Here is an 18411-nt window from a genome sequence, read left to right on the forward strand (position 1 = left end):
ATGGAGCTGGAATCTGGGGTTACGCAGGGGTTAACTCACTAGTCTGCAGAAAATATGTTTCTCAAGTCCCTCTTGGCAGTCCCAGACAGCACATCAACGTATATATGCCACCAAAAACTAGGTATGCCATACCTAGAAGACGTTATTAAGATTCAGCCAGTCCTCCTGTGGCATAGAGTCTGGACCACAGAGGAAACAGATTTTAACCGCCTCATTCTGAAAGACGCATTGGTGATTGACAGGATCCATCACATAAGATGGTTAGCATATGTCAAAATGTTTCTGTCTAACCTAGGCCATCCTGAATATTACAATTATCCATATACCATGTGTAATATGTCAAGGAAAGACCTTAAAGCAAGCTAGATGTGTTATTTGGGCAAAATCAGAACCACAATAGAATTAAAGAAACCAACGGTTCAAGCACATTATATGGCCTTGGCGGCTCCACTCATACAACAATACATTGTATTAGTAAATGATGACTATGAGAGGTTTCTGCTAACACGTTTTATATTGAATATTCTACATAGATCTTTAAGTTTTCCCGTACAAAATGATTGGTTGAGAGTTTTATGTAAATGAGATGATGTTGCTGAACAATCCATGATACATATATTGTTTTTTTGTAAGTTTTACTCAATCCCTAGAAGAAGATGGATTATCCCCCTTTTAAAAAGATATAGTTTGAGACAATGTCATCCAGCATTTATGACTCTGTAATTGTTAGATGATTAATTTACTATTGCCTCCATTACAGCGTTTTAAAAAAACGTTTTTAAATATTGCAAATCAATTCGGATCTGATCTTAATAACTGTGTGCTTTTACAATTTTAAGGTGTTTTTCATTGTATTGTTTTGCGTTTTGAGCTTTTATGGTTAACTCGTACAGTTACCGAATAAAGAATTTTGATGATGATGATGGTGAACATATATAAAGTAAAAAATATAGGGGGCGCTTCACAAAAGAATTTATGAGATCTGGAAATAGTGCGACATAAGTACTCTATGCACTCTTTCAAGCCTTTTTGAATCGGCCACGAAACACCCAACTCCCTATTAGTAAAAGTACAAAGAGAGCACAGTCCTTTATATTTGTACTAACTGTATATGAATATAACCCGAATATTCCTATTTTGTTCCCTTTTTAGATGTTTTGGGGTTCATCCACAAACACGATCTCCTACATTCCTTGGTGAATCAGAGCACTAGACCTAAAAAACAAATTGGTACGCAATAATATCTTCCAACAAATAATACTGAGACGGAGCTGGTTGGTTTCACATCTGATGCCAACATGACCTTTTTTCTTCTTCAATGTGTGAACTTACATTCTAAAATGCTGTCCAGAATACGGAGGTCTACAGGCTCAATATAAGTTGGTTCTTCTATTGCAAAATTAGGTCTATTTTTTTTTTCTTCATCTGAGAGAGCTTTTCCGTTGGACGTTCAGTCCTTGAGAGGTTGTGCCACACAAAGTATTTTTACCATAACTGCTCATTATGAATTTCACTATCTTTTAGTCTCTTATAAGTAAACATATCTCATATGGGTATACTAAAAATATGGCTTGAATCACTCCTTCTCCGGGAACAAGTTAGGCAAGCTTGATGTTACTGAACTAACTGTCATGCAGTGGCAGCCAAATATGCTAGGACTGAAGACTAAAAAGTAATCTAATTCAGCTCTTTAATAAGAGTGAATTTAGCTTGGCGTTTGAGAACATTTGTGATGAGTACCTTTTTGTAAGTAGATGTTCCCTGGTGGATTTCTCTGCCATACAAATTTTGTTAGTCTATGTTATTGCAATTTTTATATAAAGCTTTCCCCAGCTCCCCCAAGGAAAAGCCTCTGGGAGTTTGCAGTCTAAATGGTGGCCAGTGAGTGAGTGACTACGTCAGGGGGTTGTGAGACAGAACCACGCATGCCATTACGACACATGCTGGTTCAACGCAGTCTTAACCACGCAAGTCTTAAAGACGAATATGCCTTTACCATGCATGCCTTTACAATTAAATATGCGTTGTTATGGCATGTCTGGCAAAGACATATGCGTGGTTAAAACGCACCTATATAACTCGACCCATGCCCCCGACCCGGAGCCCTAAAATGGCCCCAGGGCAAAAACCTACTCTGCCACCTGCACTTCTGCCCTGATCCCTGCACCTCAACCTGACCCTCACCCTCCAAGCCCAAAAAACGAACCCGATCCCTGGCCCCTGTCCTGAGCCCTAAAATGGCCCCAGGCCAAAAAACTACCCCTTCCTCCCTGCCTTGAGACCTAAAACTACCACCCTCTCTCCTGAAAACCAACCCCCTCCCCTAGCCCAATAAACTTTCCCGACCCCCAAGCCCTAAAGCTACCCCTACCCGAGCCCTAAAAACTATACCGCCACCCCCGAGCCCTAAAAAGTACCCTGCCACCCACCTGAGCCCTAAAAACATCCCCAACCCCCCCAGCCCTGAAGAGTACCCCCACCCCCCCCAAAACCCAGCCCCAGCCCCACTTACCTCATCATGTCCTCTCCTGATCCTTCCTCTTCCCGCCCGTTCTGGACATCTAGACCGCGCAAATGTCTCAACCACGCATATGCGTGGTTAAGGCATATGCCTGGTTAAGGCAAGCGCCGTTGCGCTTGCGTTGTTTGGGCACACGTGGCTGCGATCTTCCGACTGTTTCCCCATCAGGGGTGTTAGATAAGAAGAGACCCTTCTATGCAAGATGAGCTGATTTAGGACATTTTAGATGTGAGACAGAGACATATCTTTGAGAAGTCACATTTTACAAGATATTCTGAAATAATCGTGGTATAACAATTGCTGCTGTGACCGCAGCAGGCCGTTTCATATCAGTGGACTGTAGTCTGACACGGTTGTTCCCTCCTTCTGTCACAGTTAATTTTATGAATGTGTGAAGCATAAAGAGTCTGTGGATCATGACCACTGTCTAAGGTGACTGGCGGAACATTTTCCATAATAAGAGGTCCTGTAAAACAAAGGCTCCAACAGCCTCTAAAGAATCAGCCCACGCTGAGCACACCAAAACACAGGCTACAGCCGCCTTATGAATGACCCGTTAAAATCCTCGTTATTTCCTCACTGCAGAATTACAGCTACTCTGAGTCCCAGTAACTCCGTGGTCGGGACAGTAATGGGGATTACATGTTTTTGGGGGGATTTGATGAATAACGTGGAAATCTGTTTTTCCGTGCTGGTTCCTGCATGTGTTTTCTCCAGTGTTTGACACAGAGATTAATTGCCATGTGAATCACACAACCCCTAACCCCAGCATGGCAGGAGTTTCTCTTGCATGTGTGAGTCTTGCCTTTAACCAGCCATATTCATTTAAGTGGCCCTGCTGTACACTGCCCATGCGTGCGGGAACACAAAGTCTGAATTTCACTTCTCTGTAAGTTTGATAAGAATAGTGACGTATCTGTTCCGCTTCGGTCATGTACACATTTGTTAATAGAGCTGTTATGACAGCGAATGTTTATTTTACAAATAAAGTGGCCATGTATTCCTCTGATATTGCACAGATCTCACGAATGTTAAGAGGTTTTCAAAACACTGTGCAACACTATCGATGGGACATATACAATAATACATACCTGGGTTGCATGCGTCTCTACATCAAAAATAGGGTTGGCAAATCCTTTATCTGTTCGGCCTGAGATATGTTCCAGATCAGAATCTGTCTTCCAGAATCTGGGCCAACTCCATGTTTGAAACCTGGGGGTAAAGACTTTGTTTAATGTACATGCAGCAACAGTTTACTAAAGACCCCATATTTTGGCCAAAGACAAAGCAAGAGAGTTTTACTTAGTATAATACAGTAATAAATCAGTTCAACAGTAAAAGAGTGGCATATGCTGGAACTGTTCTAGATGCTATGTTAGTCTTGACAATAACTTTCAAGGGTTCAGAATACTGGTCATTGCAAATGTGTATCGATCTAGAGTTGAGCAACAGCACAATCACAAGCGTATTAGATATGAGGGTAAAATGTATAGCAATCAAGGTGCTGATGGTACTCCAGGCGTGGCTGTAGCTAATAAATGTAGGACTGTGTTTTCAATGCATGCACATATGGCTTACAGGATCTTACCACCTTCAAATCTTTAATTAGGGCAAGATTGACAAGATAAACGTCTTGCTTGCAGAGGCATGCAAGTGCAACACAGTCAGCCCTACAACCCATAGCTAATTTAATGAGAGGAGTACTGAATAATTTAAGATGCCTAATTTATATAGTCATAAACCGTCTTGTAACTGGGCAAAAGTAAAAGGGGAACATAAAAAGTGGGGTGCAGCCTCTCACCAATGAAAACATGTCCACCATGGATCAACCCACTAGGGTTCACTCTGAACTTTTTTGTAGGTTCCAAGGATAGGGGACAATCCATAAGGCTACCAAATGTCTCTCCCGGCCTGAACAGCAGCACTTCAGAGTAAAGTAGGAGGGCTAGTGTTGATTTTTATTCAAACTTTGAGAGATGCCAAAGCCCCCCCCCCCCCTTTGTTAGTTATGAGCTGTCGGTCTCTCACTTAGTAGCTTACGTTTTAATGGTTTTTATGACATAATCTGCTCTGGCAGAGCCTGCACCACAATGTTGGGTTATCTTTCAGGGAAGCTTGGTATACCCTCGCACACTTTCCATATGTAACTAATGGGGGACTCCCCAACAACCCCTTGCTGCAGGTTTTTTTTGTACTTAAACTATGACAACATATTTTGACTAATGAATTAGCACATCTGACTTCTGTGTAAGTTAGCCTTATGTATGCGTACAACACAAGAGAAGTGCAAAAGTAAAATCCCACGTGAGCCAAAGCGAGGTCTTTTGACCCTTAGATGTGAGCAAAACCGAGCACATGAGATAAGCTGCAGCCATTGTACACTGTAGGTCTGACTTAAGCATTGACATTTAAAGTATACTTGTTTTTGTATTTCCAGCACTATGGGCCATATGTAGGTAAAACTGAAATTCCAAATTCTTAATACCGAATTTTACAGATTTGGTATTAAGAATTCGGAATTTTCGATGTAAGTAAAAATTCGGTATTTGTTACCGATTCGGTAAAATTTGCAAAAAAACATTACCGATTCCTTAACACCGATCGGTATTACCGAATCTGTATTACCCAATCGGAAAATACCAAATCGGTAATTCACAACACCAGCAATTGAGGAATCAGCCAATCCTGTGCATCCACCCCACCTCCCAACCAGGAAGTGGCCACACCCATGCAGGTGCACTGAACTGAACCTTCTGGAGAGGCTGGGAGTGCAGAGGAGGACAGAGGAGCCACTAGGAGGACTTTACCTCTGAAACCTGCACAATGTTTGACAAGGAGACAGACAAAGAAGGTGCTGAGAGAAAGAGAAAGTTAAAGTTCAGTGAAAGGGAGCTCCAGGTGCTAATTGAGGAGGTTGCCAAACAACATTTGAAGCTGTTTGGCAAACAGTCCCTGCAAGTGGCTGAATCTGCAAAACGGAAGATCTGGCTGGGGATACAGGCACAAGTGAATGCCATAGGAGTGACCACCCGGGAAATAGATGACCTGAAAAAGAGGTGGTATGACATCAGGGGCATCACCAAAAAGAAGATGGCAAAGATAAAAAAAAAAGCCAGACAGACAGGAGGAGGAAGGAACAGGGCGCCTGCACTGACTGCTCTTGAACAGCTGGTGGAGTCCACCATAGAGCCGGACAGCGTATGCGGAATCGGGGATGCAGACAGCTCAGCCAGAGCTGCCAACAAACAAGGTAAGAAGCATGCACACCAATCTGCGCCCCCCATTCCTTATCCCCATTCCCCAATGAGGCTGTGTGAATCCCACTCCAGTACAGGTTTTACTAATCACCAGCAATGCATTCTGGGAGATGTAGTCAGTGGAACATGTATCATGACAGTCATCCCACTGAACACCAAGGCATGTGACACCAGCCGCGGTCGGTAGTAGGAGTAACTGCAGGGCGGTGACGTGGAGAGGGGGAGGGGCAGGGTGGGGGGTAGTAAACTATGGATTACGGAGGTTTACAGGTAAGTTAACATATAAATTAATAAAACGAATTTCGTTGCGTGCACTGCATCGCATTTGGGGATGCAGTACATGCAACGAAATTCATTTTATTAATTTATATGTTAACTTACCTGTAAACCTCCGTAATCCATAGTTTACTATCCCCCACCCTGCCCCTCCCCACGTCACCGCCCTGCAGTTACTCCTACTACCGACCGCTGCTGTGTGACACACATCAGTGTTAAGCAAGCAGAGGTAAGAAAGATAGTGTTCCAGGAATGACAATTTATTATTGTTACGTAGGGCTGCCAGACTAGTGAGCTAATGTACAATTTCTGTCCACAGGCGAGACATCGCGCAGGGCTGCACGAGACAAGGGAGGAAGGGCACCCCGGAAGGAGAGAGCGGAGGAGGCCAGTGCAAGTACAGGGTACACCACACCACCACCGCCAGCATTACCACCACCGCCAGCATCACCAACACTGCTAGCATCACCAACACTGCTAGCATCACCAGCAGCAACACCACCGCCAGTGGCAAGACCCAGGAGGCATGCAGTTGCCACTCTACAAGAGATGGAGTCATCCTTGGAAGACACCAGGGGTGGCGAAATCTCGACTGTGCCAGTGGATGGCAGTAATGCAGGGTCGCAGTCCACCTCAGGGAGATCGCACACAGGTGCCAGACGCCGCAGGGCCAGGGAACAAAGTCCACCTTTGCAGGGTGGGGACAATGGTGAATTTGCAGGGCTGGAGGCAAACATGGTCAAGGTTCAGCGCCTGCAAGGGAAGGCCATACAGTCTGTACAGCGGCAAATGAGACATCTGAATTGTAGCATGCATAACATCGAGAAGGGCATCAGCACTATGAACTCCACGCTGTCTGAGGGCATGAAGGAGATGGCGGAGGGCATGAAAGGGATGGCTGAGGGCATGAGGGACATGTCCCAGGCTGTGATGCTGCTGTGCAGCAAACTTGAGGGGGACAGGGTGGCACGGCACAGGGAGAGGCAGAAGATGGAAAACCATACAAAGGCGGTGAACCGCCTCGCAACTGCCACATCTCTACTCTGCAGGCGCTCCGTGGCCATGCAAGAAGGGATGCAACAGTGCAGCCATGATGTCACTAGGGGGCTTGTCAAGGACCCAACTGCACTAGAAGTGCTCCTAACAACTCAGGCTGCCAATACTGGTGCATGTGATGTGGGGGACGCCGAGGAGACTATCAGTCGCAGCAGCATAACGCCCTCTGCAACTGAGACCAGGAGGAGCAGCAGGCGACATGGGGCTGGCACTGGGACCATTGCCACTGAAGACAGTCTGCTGAGTGAACCCAGCAGTGTTGTGCATGGCCGCAGGTGTTGATGCAGCCCACACTTTGTGTACTCTATTGGGTGACTTAACACATGACAAGCTCTTAGCGTTGTCACAAATAGGACTGGCAAGTTGAGCCCTTTGTGTAGTGGTGTAGTGCCCAAAAATAAAACTACGTCATTCAAATGCAACAACTGGCTGTGTCTCCTTACTTACTCAGAAGTAGTTGCGTGTGATCTCTGCCCGTCTTTGTCTCCCATCTGGTGCTGGCGCCACTCCTGCTGCGTGGAGCTCTGGCTCAGCAATTTCATCATCATCGTCCTCTGAGTCCGTTAATTCAACTTCTGTGCCTTTCTTAGTGGCAAGGTTGTGCAGCATAGCACAAGTTGCAATGATTTTGCAGCAGATGATGGGTGTGTACTGACAGGCGCCTCTGCTTTTGTGGAGGCAGCGGAACCTGCTTTTCAATAGTCCAAACGTGTGCTCCACTACGTTGCGTGTTGTCTTGTGTTCCACACTGTATCGTCTCTCACTCGGGGTTGATGGGTTTAGGTGGGGAGTGAGGATAAATGACCGCACAGCATAGCGCTATCACCTAGGTGAGAAAGAGAGTGCCATTATTTACAAACACCGACACATTAATCTGCTGTTTCCATCAGGGTGTGTCACAATGATTTACCTAGCAGGTATCCCTCTCCAAATTCTCCTGCAGCCAGGCGTGTGTAGATCCCACTGTTCTGGAACATGTACGAGTCGTGGGTGTTCCCTGGAAATTTGGCCACAATGTCGGTGATTATGTTGGCTGCATCGCAGATTACCTGCACATTTATGGAGTGGGTGGATTTTCGGTTTCTGTAGATATACTCAGTGGCTGCAGGTGGGCAGATTGGAATGTGTGTCCCATCAATGCACCCTATGACATGCGGGAACTGAGCCATTTGGTAAAAGTCTGTCTTGGTTTTCAGCAGTTCCGCCTGTGTGTTTGGGAAGCTTATGTAGTGATGCATTCTCTGCATCATGGCGTCCAGGAACTTCTTGAAGAAACGGGACAGGCAACTCTGTGACACCCCACCTACCGCAGCTATCACCCCCTGGTAACTGCCAGATGCAAGTAGGTGTAGGCTACAGAGCACCTGCACATGTGGTGGTATGGCGTGCGCCCTTGTTGTTGGATGGTCCAGGAGTGGGTGCAAGTCCCTTATCAGGTCCATGATGGTTTGGGGGTGTAGCCTGTACCTTTCATGGATCTCAGCCTCAGTCAGTTGGAAGAGTGTGATGCGCTGTCTGTAAACGCGCTCCTCCCGTCTCCAGATCCTCACTCCTGCTGCCTGTAGTCGTAGCCGCCTTGCAATTACATAGAAGGCCGCCATAGTGATCACACTGTTGCATTTTGGGATTGCATATATACACTTCACCTGATTACCACCTGCTTTCATTCAGTGTTAATTACCGACTCCTAAATACCGAATTTCATGAAATTCGGTATTACCGACTTTTCCTACATCTCTTATCGTTTTTACCGTTTCTTATTTACCGATTCGGTAAATTAGGAATCGGTAATTCCGATTCTGTAAATTAGGAATCGGTAATAAGGAATCGGTATTTACCGATTCCTTCCCTACATCGAGCATGCCTATATACCGGTCGGTAACGTTGAAATTTACCGAATTTCACCGTTACCGACCGGTATTTGGCCACCTACAGCGGGCCCCAAATTTGGTGCCGGGTAATTCTGACAGCTTAATTCTTCTTAAAAGTAAGGGGAAGCTGCAAAGTGCTCACCTTTAAAGCAAAACATGTGGATTGTATCAACCTGTATGTTATGTTTGAAAGGGTAATATGGGCTAAAAATTCCATTAATTGCTTTAAAGCTATGGGGTCAATCAGTCTCCCAGCAGGCCTACTCCCTGGGATGATGTCACGTCTGTGCCAAGAGCTTCCTGAAGCCTGTCAGCAGAGAGAGGAAAATGGTATCCCTATTACGCAATAAGGCAGCATGTCAGGGTCAGCACCTGCCTAGTCATCTGTGTAGGCTTGACAGCGCTAACAGTTCTGCAGTCAGTACCACCTACATCGATGTTCTGCTATCAGCTGGAAGTGTTGGTCGGGGCCAACAGATGCAGAGCCATGGAGCCTGCAGTAATCCTGCAAAGAAATTGAAATACAGTTTTTTTGTCTCATTATTATGAAAAAATAAAACCTACATGCATACATCTACCCTTACGTCGTTCTCTTTATTCCTCCTCCGCCCCTCTCTGTGTGCCTTCTTGTGTGCTGTCTGAATGCATCTGTTTTGTGTGACATTGTATGTGTGCCTATGTGTTTTGTCGGTGTCTATTAGCTTTTATTCGTCAGTCTGAGGACAAGGGCACCTGCTTCTCTCTAACCTTTTCTGGCATTTTTGTAACAGTCTATCATTCCTAACGCCATCAACCCCAAATCTACACACTATCTGGCACTCCTCTTGATTTATTTCTACCTTTTTCCGCTTCTGCCTGCCTTCTCTGGCAGCCAATCTTCCTCTGCTGCTTCCTTCCTGCCAACTAGGTGGATAGGTTTGACTGCCCTCTATATTTCCTTTTCGGGGAACATCATTCCATTCTCAAGACTAAATCCTTATTCCTTCTCGCCTTTCCATTGTCCTGTCAGACCTACAACTTTCAAATGAACGGAAAGTAGCATAAGGTACTATAATCAATCAATCAGGGGTTAGTAAGGCATTGCTACTCACCCATAGGGGCTGAAGGTGCTGGTGGAGGGGGGCTACTGATCTGTCTGGGTGCAGGGGTTCAGTCGAAGAGCCAGGTCTTGAGATCCTTCCTGAGTAGAGTCAGTGACGGGGATAGCCTGAGTTGGAGGGGCTGGGTGTTCCAGGTCTTGGCGGCAAGGTAGGAGAAGGATCTTCCTCTGGCTCTGGTCTTGTGGATCCGTGGGACAGTGGCCAGGGCCAATGGATTGGAGCGCAGGTGTCTGGTGGGTACGTGGAATGAGAGACAGTGGTCCAGATATGCTGATCCTGTGTCGTGGAGGGCTTTGTAGGCAAGTGTAAGGCGCTTGAAGGTGATTCTTTTGCTGACTGGGAGCCAGTGTAGCTCTTGAAGGTGTTCGGTGATGTGGCTGCAGCAGCGGATGTTTAGGGCCAGTCTGGCTGTGGCGTTTTGAACATTCTGTAGTTTCCTGAGGAGCTTCTGGGTGGTGCCGACGTAGAGCATGTTGCCGTAGTCTAGTCTGCTGGTGATGAGTGCGTGGGTGGATGTTTTTCTAGATTTGGAGGGGAGCTATCTGAATATCTTTCTAAACAGGCAAAACATGTGAAAGCATGATGAAGTTGATCTGGCGGTTCAGTGTGAGCGATGAGTCCAGTATGATCCTGAGGTTGCGTGCGTGGTTCGTGGGGTGGTTCCCAATGTGGAGGGCCACCAGGAATCGTCTAAAGCTGAGGGCATGGGTCCTAAGATGAGTACTTTGGTCTTCTCCAAGTTGAGTTTGAGGCAGCTCTCTTTCATCCAGGGGGCGACGGCCTTCATCCCGCTGTGGAAGCTAATTCTGGAGGCTGTGAGTGCTTTGGTGAGGGAGCTGGGTGTCGTCAGCTAAAGAGACTATGTTGAGCCCGTGGTTCGGGATGATGGTCGCGAGGGGGGGCCATCTAGACAGTGAAGAGGGTGGGGCTCAGGGAGGAGCCCTGTGGCACTCCGAAGCTGATCTCTGTGGGTTCTTAGAGGAGCGGAGGTATTCTGACACGCTGTGTTCGGCCAGTGAGGAAGCAGTGGATCCAATCCAGGATGCGTAGTGGAGTCTCTCGATAAGGGTGTGGTGAAAGATGGTGTCGAAGGCAGCTGAGAGGTCTAGCAGGATAAGGGCCACCGTTTCGCCTCGGTCAAGGAGGGAGCTGATGTCTTTGGTGGCAGCAAGGACTACTAAAATAGAATAACAAATCTCTTGTCCTTTCTGCATGAGTGTTTGTATGTCAGGTGATTTATGTGTCTGTGCGTATCTGTGCCGGGTTTTTCGCTGGTCTACGTACATTGTTGGCTGTAGGTGTTAGTATATGTAGTTCTATATGCATATTGCATGCATGTGTCATCTATGTTAGTGTGTCTTCCTAGGATGCCCACTTTGTCCCTGCCATAACAGTCACTACTGCAAAAACAACAGTTGATGGACAGAATGCAGAACAATGTCATACATTCACCCCAGTACAAAGATCTGGGCCTAAATCCATCGTTTTTTTGCTCACCATGCCACCCCAGTTTAGACCTGGCAATATGCAAATCAGTCTTGACCCTGTGCCTCATGGGAACAGTCCAGCCCGAACTGCCAAGCCAGGTCCTCCCTGGACCGGAAACAAGCATCCTAGGACCGGTTTCAAAAACAGTCACTATGGCATATCTACTAGGAAATGGCACTACTGCAAAGTTTGCAGCGCCTCCCTGTGTCATTTTAAAAACTCAGGGATGCGGCGCACACCTGTGTTCTCCCTTGTGCTGGCGCTAAAAATAGCTGCCTAGCGCAAATACAGAAGGTACAGAAGGCGATTTGCTACTTCTGTGTGTGTTGCATTCTGCAGCACACATAGGAGCAGCAAATTGCCATTATTTAATAATTGTTTTAGTGCAGGAAAGGACACCTTCCTGCACATTGATATATGGGCCCTTAGGGACATTGTCAACATTGCTAAGTTAGCATGAGCTTGGCTGCCATGATGCTGCTTTTGCGCATGTTACTACATGACTTTGTTTTTGCAAGACTCTGTTTGTGCCTTTCACATGAGAACGGGCTGCTTTCGCGTTCTCTGCCTTTCCTGGAGTTTAGTCTGACCACGATGGGCAAGGTCGATCAACAATGCCCCTTGTTATTTTGTTCTGGTGAGTCCTTAGCACCTAGACATAACATGCTACACACAGTTGCAGTACTGAAGACTCGTGCTTTGATATTACGTTGTTGCATGTTGTTTTAACACACTTGGAGAAAGCCGTTCCATGGAGAAGAGCTCTGCTGTTCCTATGATGTAAACCTTGCATCCAGGCTTTAAGGTATGGGGTCTGCTGTCAAATCCCAGAGATCGTCCTTTTTATAAAATAAACTTCATCTAGTCAAGGGGAGGGTGGTTAGGCCAAAAGGCCCTTATTTCCACAGTCTTTATAAAATGACTTCTCCCTTTGTATTCTATAGAATTGTAACAATGCTAACTGTGCCGAGTTTATGCATTTTGCTGCTAGTAGTGGCATGTATACTGTATTGTAAAGCACGATAGTTAAAATAAACATTTTGAACTATTTCAGTGACTCTGCCTAATCGCATTGTGGACAAGTACGAGTGAGTGAGCGAAAGAGTACGTCTTGCTCCCGCGATTCCTGAGAGAGTCGGGAGTGTTGTGTTCTGGGTTGTCTAATCATTTGAAGCTTGGTGATATTTGGAGGAGAACGAATGAGACACTACAGCTAGTCGGTTTGGGATTTTGGGTACTGATGTGGTAGGTTGGTACACCCCTATTCACTGAGGTCCTGTTTTCCTGTGCATAGTTCTGTGTATGTGCAGAATCCCTGGAACATTGCGCCGCCAATGTTTGGTCTGGTTCTTATCTGCGAGACGCTTGAATAGTGCTTGTGCTTGTCCACATTACCCTTACTTCTGATTCCAGAGACAGCTGTGACGGTGTAACCTCCTATATTGATGTTTTTATAGGTTCTTTCAAGCTTGAAGTTTTAAAAGGTTTTTCTCTATATTCTTGACCCGTAATTGCGCTGCCACGCTTTAGGTTGTTATTCCTTTTTATCCATTATGGCGGTCGTAATTCCTCCGCCTAATCTGGCAGCACTCAGGGCATATTTAACTCAAAATTGAGTCCCTTTTGCTGATGTCACACTGATTTTTGTAGTAGAAGTGGATGCTGCTTTCCACTTTGAAGTGTTTTATTCTTGGGTCACCTTTACGGCCGTGGCTGGAATTGATAACTTGTTTCACAAATATATGCCTACGGCCCTTCCTAATGCTTATCAGCCCTATCGGGCTCTTGAGATTCCGCTTACAGCTTGGCAACACCAAATTTGCTTTAATGGTGCCCTTCCTCACCCAATAATGCCGGTCCGTTTATGTCCTTTATTGATAGATGGGGCCACGTGGCCCATTTTGGCTGGGTATACCCCTCACCCGCGTCGGCTGACAACAGCGACGCTTGCAGAACTTCGCGTGTTACGTCTTTAATACGTGTGCATAAAGCTGTAATACAGTTTTACAGTTCATGTCGCACAACTTCCAGGTGGGACCACCTGGCGTTGCTGCACAACCTGCGGGACCTGGTGGTGTAACTATCAGTCCCATTATGGTTAATTCAGTCATGGGCAAGCAACCACAGAATAAGGTTGAATTGCCTTATTGGCTAGCTGAAAAATTTGGATAACTACCTCTCCTGTGGAGAAGCACAGGATATTGACTATTAGTTTGCCTAAAGTCTTTCTTCCCGAGCTAACTGATTGTAACACCTGGGGCAAGGTGTTTGCAGCGGTATATTCAAAGTGTTTCGGCACTCCCTCCATGACCGTACTCCCCTCTGTGATAAAACGTGTTCAAGATGAACACGGAGCCGACGCGGCTGTGGATCTGGGGATGAGATTGGTAGGGTTGTTCGACGTGGTGGCTGATATGATCCTTGCCGATGTCAATGGCGATGCAGTAAGCTTTCAAGTGGCAAACCTCTTGGGGGCTGTTCCTGATGCAGACAAGCCACGCAAATTACCAAAGATTATTACAAAGGCTTATAAGACCATAGGCCGCAATGGTTTGGGGGTTAAGCCTTTTACTCAAACGCAATCTCAAACACAACAAAAATCCCAGACTGATAAAGATGGGCATTTGGTCTTTAATAAAAAGAACTGGAAAAATAAAAAACAGGGGCAGCAACAACAGAAGCAAGGTTCACGTGCTGGTTCACCGACACCTGTCTTCTGAGCGTACTTATGACTTGCACGACCGCACAAAATGTAAGACTCATGATAGATTTTAAGTCCCTGATCAGCGTTCTCCTCGTTCTTCACAGGACACATCTGGCCTTCAAGTCGGTGGAGGTGATTGCCAAGATCATGGCAAAACTCAACCTGCGCCACAGGGACGTGATCAGCCTCGCCAGTTTGAAGTCAAAGGAAAACAAGAGGATCTACCTCATTTTCGACCCCTGTTTCAAAAGAAAAAAGTTGCTGCTTTAACAGCGAGATGCGCCTCAGACGGTGAGAACGCGACTCCTGGATTGGACATGGGCAGTGACTCTGCTCGACAGCCCAGCGGAGGTTACCATAGTGCGGGTGGGTCTGCGTCCCTGTCTGGAGGCGACAGCAACTGATGCATTCATTACAGTAGAGACTGCAGCTACCCGGTCCCCCCCCCGGATAGGCTCTAATCATTTTCCAAAATGGTGATATACCTCGTCCAATCAAGGTGGTTTTCTGTGAGAATCTAACCTCCTCGTATAACATTTTATTAACTGAGGCTGATTGGCCTCCACCCTTTGTGTTAGCCGCTTCTAGAGGGGAAGACGTGATACTTCCAAGTTTTTCACGTTATGTCCCTGAAGAGCTTGCACAGGCTTTCGCAGCTGATTGGGCTCTGGCCCTAGCCCCAGCGGTGTATTGTAATCAGGTGGGTTGGGATGTTGATTCACCGGCTCATAAAATACCTTTACGCTCTATGCCACAGCCACAACTGCAATATCCCATCAGACGTGAAGCAAAAGCTTCCATTTGTGATATTCTAACGCAGTTGGAGTATCAAGGAGTGATTGAATCATGTACATCACCGATGAATAATCCTCTCTTTACGGTATCAAAACCTGATGGTTCATATCAGATTGTATTGGATTACCGAAATTTGAACAGTCATTGTCGCACTTTTGCGGTGCAGATCCCTCACAGCTCTGCGCTGGTGAACAATCTTATTCGTAAAAAATACAAAACTACACTGGATATTTCTCATAGTTTCTACAGTCACAATCTCTGACCTGAGAGCTGTGATTTGACAGCATTCACTGCCGTCGGGAATCAGAAAAAAATTTGCACGATTGCCTATGGGGTATATGAATAGCCCCGGGGAATTTCCGGCACGGATTGTTTCTTTGTTGAATGACAGACCCTGATGCATTCTCGAACATAGATGATATTTATCTGATGGACGATGAGCTTATGCAGCATCTTGTCCGAGTCGAGAGGATTATTTTGTCCTTTGCCGACTATGGATATAAATTTAATTTTTCAAAATCCCACATCGCCCATTTGGCGGAGCTCTTTTTGGGCTATGAGCTAAATAATGAAGGAATGGGCTTGGCCCCTCACTTCTTGAAGAAATGTGCACAATTGCAACCCCCTTCTACACTTAAGAAACTTCAGTCTTTGCTGGGATTTTTAAATTTCGGGAGGACATACATTCCCGATTATGCCTAGCGTATCAAACCGCTTTATGCATTGATACAACTGACTTTTTCTTCTGCCAGCTGGCTTCCGGAACATACTTCTATTTAAAAAATGTTTTCAAACTGACTTCCTTGCAACTAACTACTTGTTGATACGTTATAACACCACAAACCTGGTAATACATATCTTTTCTAGGACAGTGGGTTTCACCTACTTGACATTCAATGAGGGTGACAATACCAATTGCATACAAATCACATTTATACATTGCTGCTGAAATGCGCTTTTCCTACTGTTGAAAAAATCTTGACGGCAGTGCAGATGGCGATTCTAAAGGAACGCTCACTGGTGCATGCTCTTCCCTGCTTTGGAGACCGTGACTAAGGCGAGTGTACCTAACTCGAAAGCACTACATCCTCGTTGGATACAATGGGCTACTTCTTTGACATCAGCTGATGTCACGTTTATCTTTGATCCTTCCTTACAGACACAGGAGTTCTTACAGTATGAACACGTTCATCATCCTCCCTTGTCTCTGCTTCCTTTTCATGAGTACAAATGCATCATTTACACCGATGGCTCGGCTCAAACGGCCACAAGTTCCAAACATGCTTATTCAGCTGCTTGGGCAATTGTTGCTGGCTCAATTGTTAATGGAGAGTTTAAGTCTTCCATTGTGCACACTCAGGCACTTGGAGACTGTACGGCACAATTGGCGGAGTTGCGTGCTCTTGTACTTGCTCTCGAGTTTGCTGATCCAAATGTGAATACTCTTATTGTGTGCGATTCTTATTACTGTATCCAGTCTTTAATTGACAACTTATTCTTTTGGTCTCAGAATGACTATCGAGATTCCAAAGGAAGCGCAATAATGCATAAAACGCTTTGGGTTCGAGTGACAGATCCTAAACAACTTCCGCCCATCACACGTTATACATACTCTTGGCCATCAGCATGTAGGAGCACAGGCTCTTGGTAATTCTTTGGTTGATGAAGGAGCCAAGTCTGCAGTAGCCAAGTGTTCCGTAGCAGCAGTTACAAGATCCATGACTAAAATAGATAATGAGATTTTGGCAGCGGTGGCTGCAACGAGGGAGGGAACTGCTTATCCTCAGGGTTTCCCTTTGAAATACACTTATCACATAACTCCTGAACAGGTTCCTTATGCTTTAATTCCTTCGGTTGGGGATCTGATGATTCTTAACATGGACCTCAGACAAGCTCTGATCAAAGCCGAACACGAAGGCATAGCATCTGCGCATGCCGGTGTGTCGCGACAGTCTCTATTTTACAGCAACGTTACTGGTGGCATGGTTTATATAAACAGACCCGTAATTATGTACTTTCTTGTGACAGTTGTCAGCAGATCAAGTCGTCTATGGTCACCCGCCCACCACAAACACAGCTGTGTATTTCTAATCAACCTTTTGGCTGTATTTATCTTGATCACTGCAGTCCTCATTCTTCTGATACTGTGTATAAATATATATTTGTTGCAATTGATTCGTGCACTAGATTCCTTTGGGTTTGGCCACAACGCAGTGCTGACGCTCGAAATGTCATCAGGGATTTGTGTGTCTTTGTCTGTGTCTTTGTCTGGATGTTTGCCTGTGGCACCTTCCATTCTGATCAAGGTCCAGCATTCACCTCTATGGCGTACAAGGATGCGATGAAGTCTATGGGGGTGCTGGTGCAGTTTTCGTCTCCATACAAGCCTGAGGGCAATTCAATTGTGGAGCGAATGAACCGTGACTTAAATCAATCCTTGACAGCTAGAGTCTTAGGTACTGGCAGGAACTGGCTGAACCACTTGTATGGGGTTCAACGTGCAGTTAATAACCTCCCTAGACGATCTCTGGGTGGGCGGACCCCATACAAAATGTTCTTTTGCTTCAAAATGTTTGTGCCAGACCTCGTACAGTTATTTTACCACCTTTACCTGGGCACAAAGACAACAGATATATTTCAGTGGACAATGTCAAGCTACACCATGTGGCCGATTCTGAATAGTGTCACACCTGCAGTTTCGTAATTTCATTGGATCCACTGCATTAATCTTTTTCCACTGGTCCTCGTAGGACTAAGAAAGTGATGGACACTATAATTGATCTTTCACCCGTCCGACCTCTATCTTCTACTATGGATGCCGAGTATATATATCATTTCGAGGAGTCCGTGAGTGAGGTGCCGAACAGTCCTGGAGAACATCAAGCGGACCAGACACTTCCACATCTGATCAATCAACCTACAAGTGGCTACTATGGAGATTATGTTAGCCTCTCTTCCGGCTTGTCTTCCTCGACATCCAATTTGGCAGACACACCGACGGAATTAAGTATTTTTTTCTCTGGGTTCAAAAAGACTTACCTGGTCCCTCCATGGACCTACATTAGGTTGCTGCTTATCCTGATTTTCCTCTTCATGTCCATTGGATCTGTAACAGTTTTCTATTTGCTCATCAATGGTCATTACTTGCCAGAACGCTCTGCAGTAAACTTGGTTGATGGAATTCTTGCCCTCATACATCGTCCCATATCATGAAGCGTGATCAGTCTCATGTTAACATTTCAGCATTACTGGTTGCAGATGGCATCGTTTGGGACAAAGTAGCTTACGAAATCCTGAGGTCCTTAGGGTACCATACGTGTTTTGCGTCTCTTTAGGAGATGTG

General features: G+C 45.7%; 1 protein-coding gene across 1 annotated transcript in view; it reads right to left on the bottom strand.

Moving 5' to 3' along the window:
- Nucleotides 1-18411, bottom strand: part of AMN (amnion associated transmembrane protein) — a 175196-nt gene that overhangs the window by 10609 nt on the left and 146176 nt on the right. The window contains exon 11 of the mRNA XM_085626328.1: nucleotides 3613-3733. Within this exon, the coding sequence (XP_085482454.1) occupies nucleotides 3613-3733 (121 nt within the window). The remainder of the gene's footprint in view (nucleotides 1-3612; nucleotides 3734-18411) is intronic.

The sequence above is a fragment of the Triturus cristatus genome, chromosome 9 (genome assembly GCF_964204655.1).
Source record: "Triturus cristatus chromosome 9, aTriCri1.1, whole genome shotgun sequence".
Taxonomy (NCBI): Eukaryota; Metazoa; Chordata; class Amphibia; order Caudata; family Salamandridae; genus Triturus; species Triturus cristatus.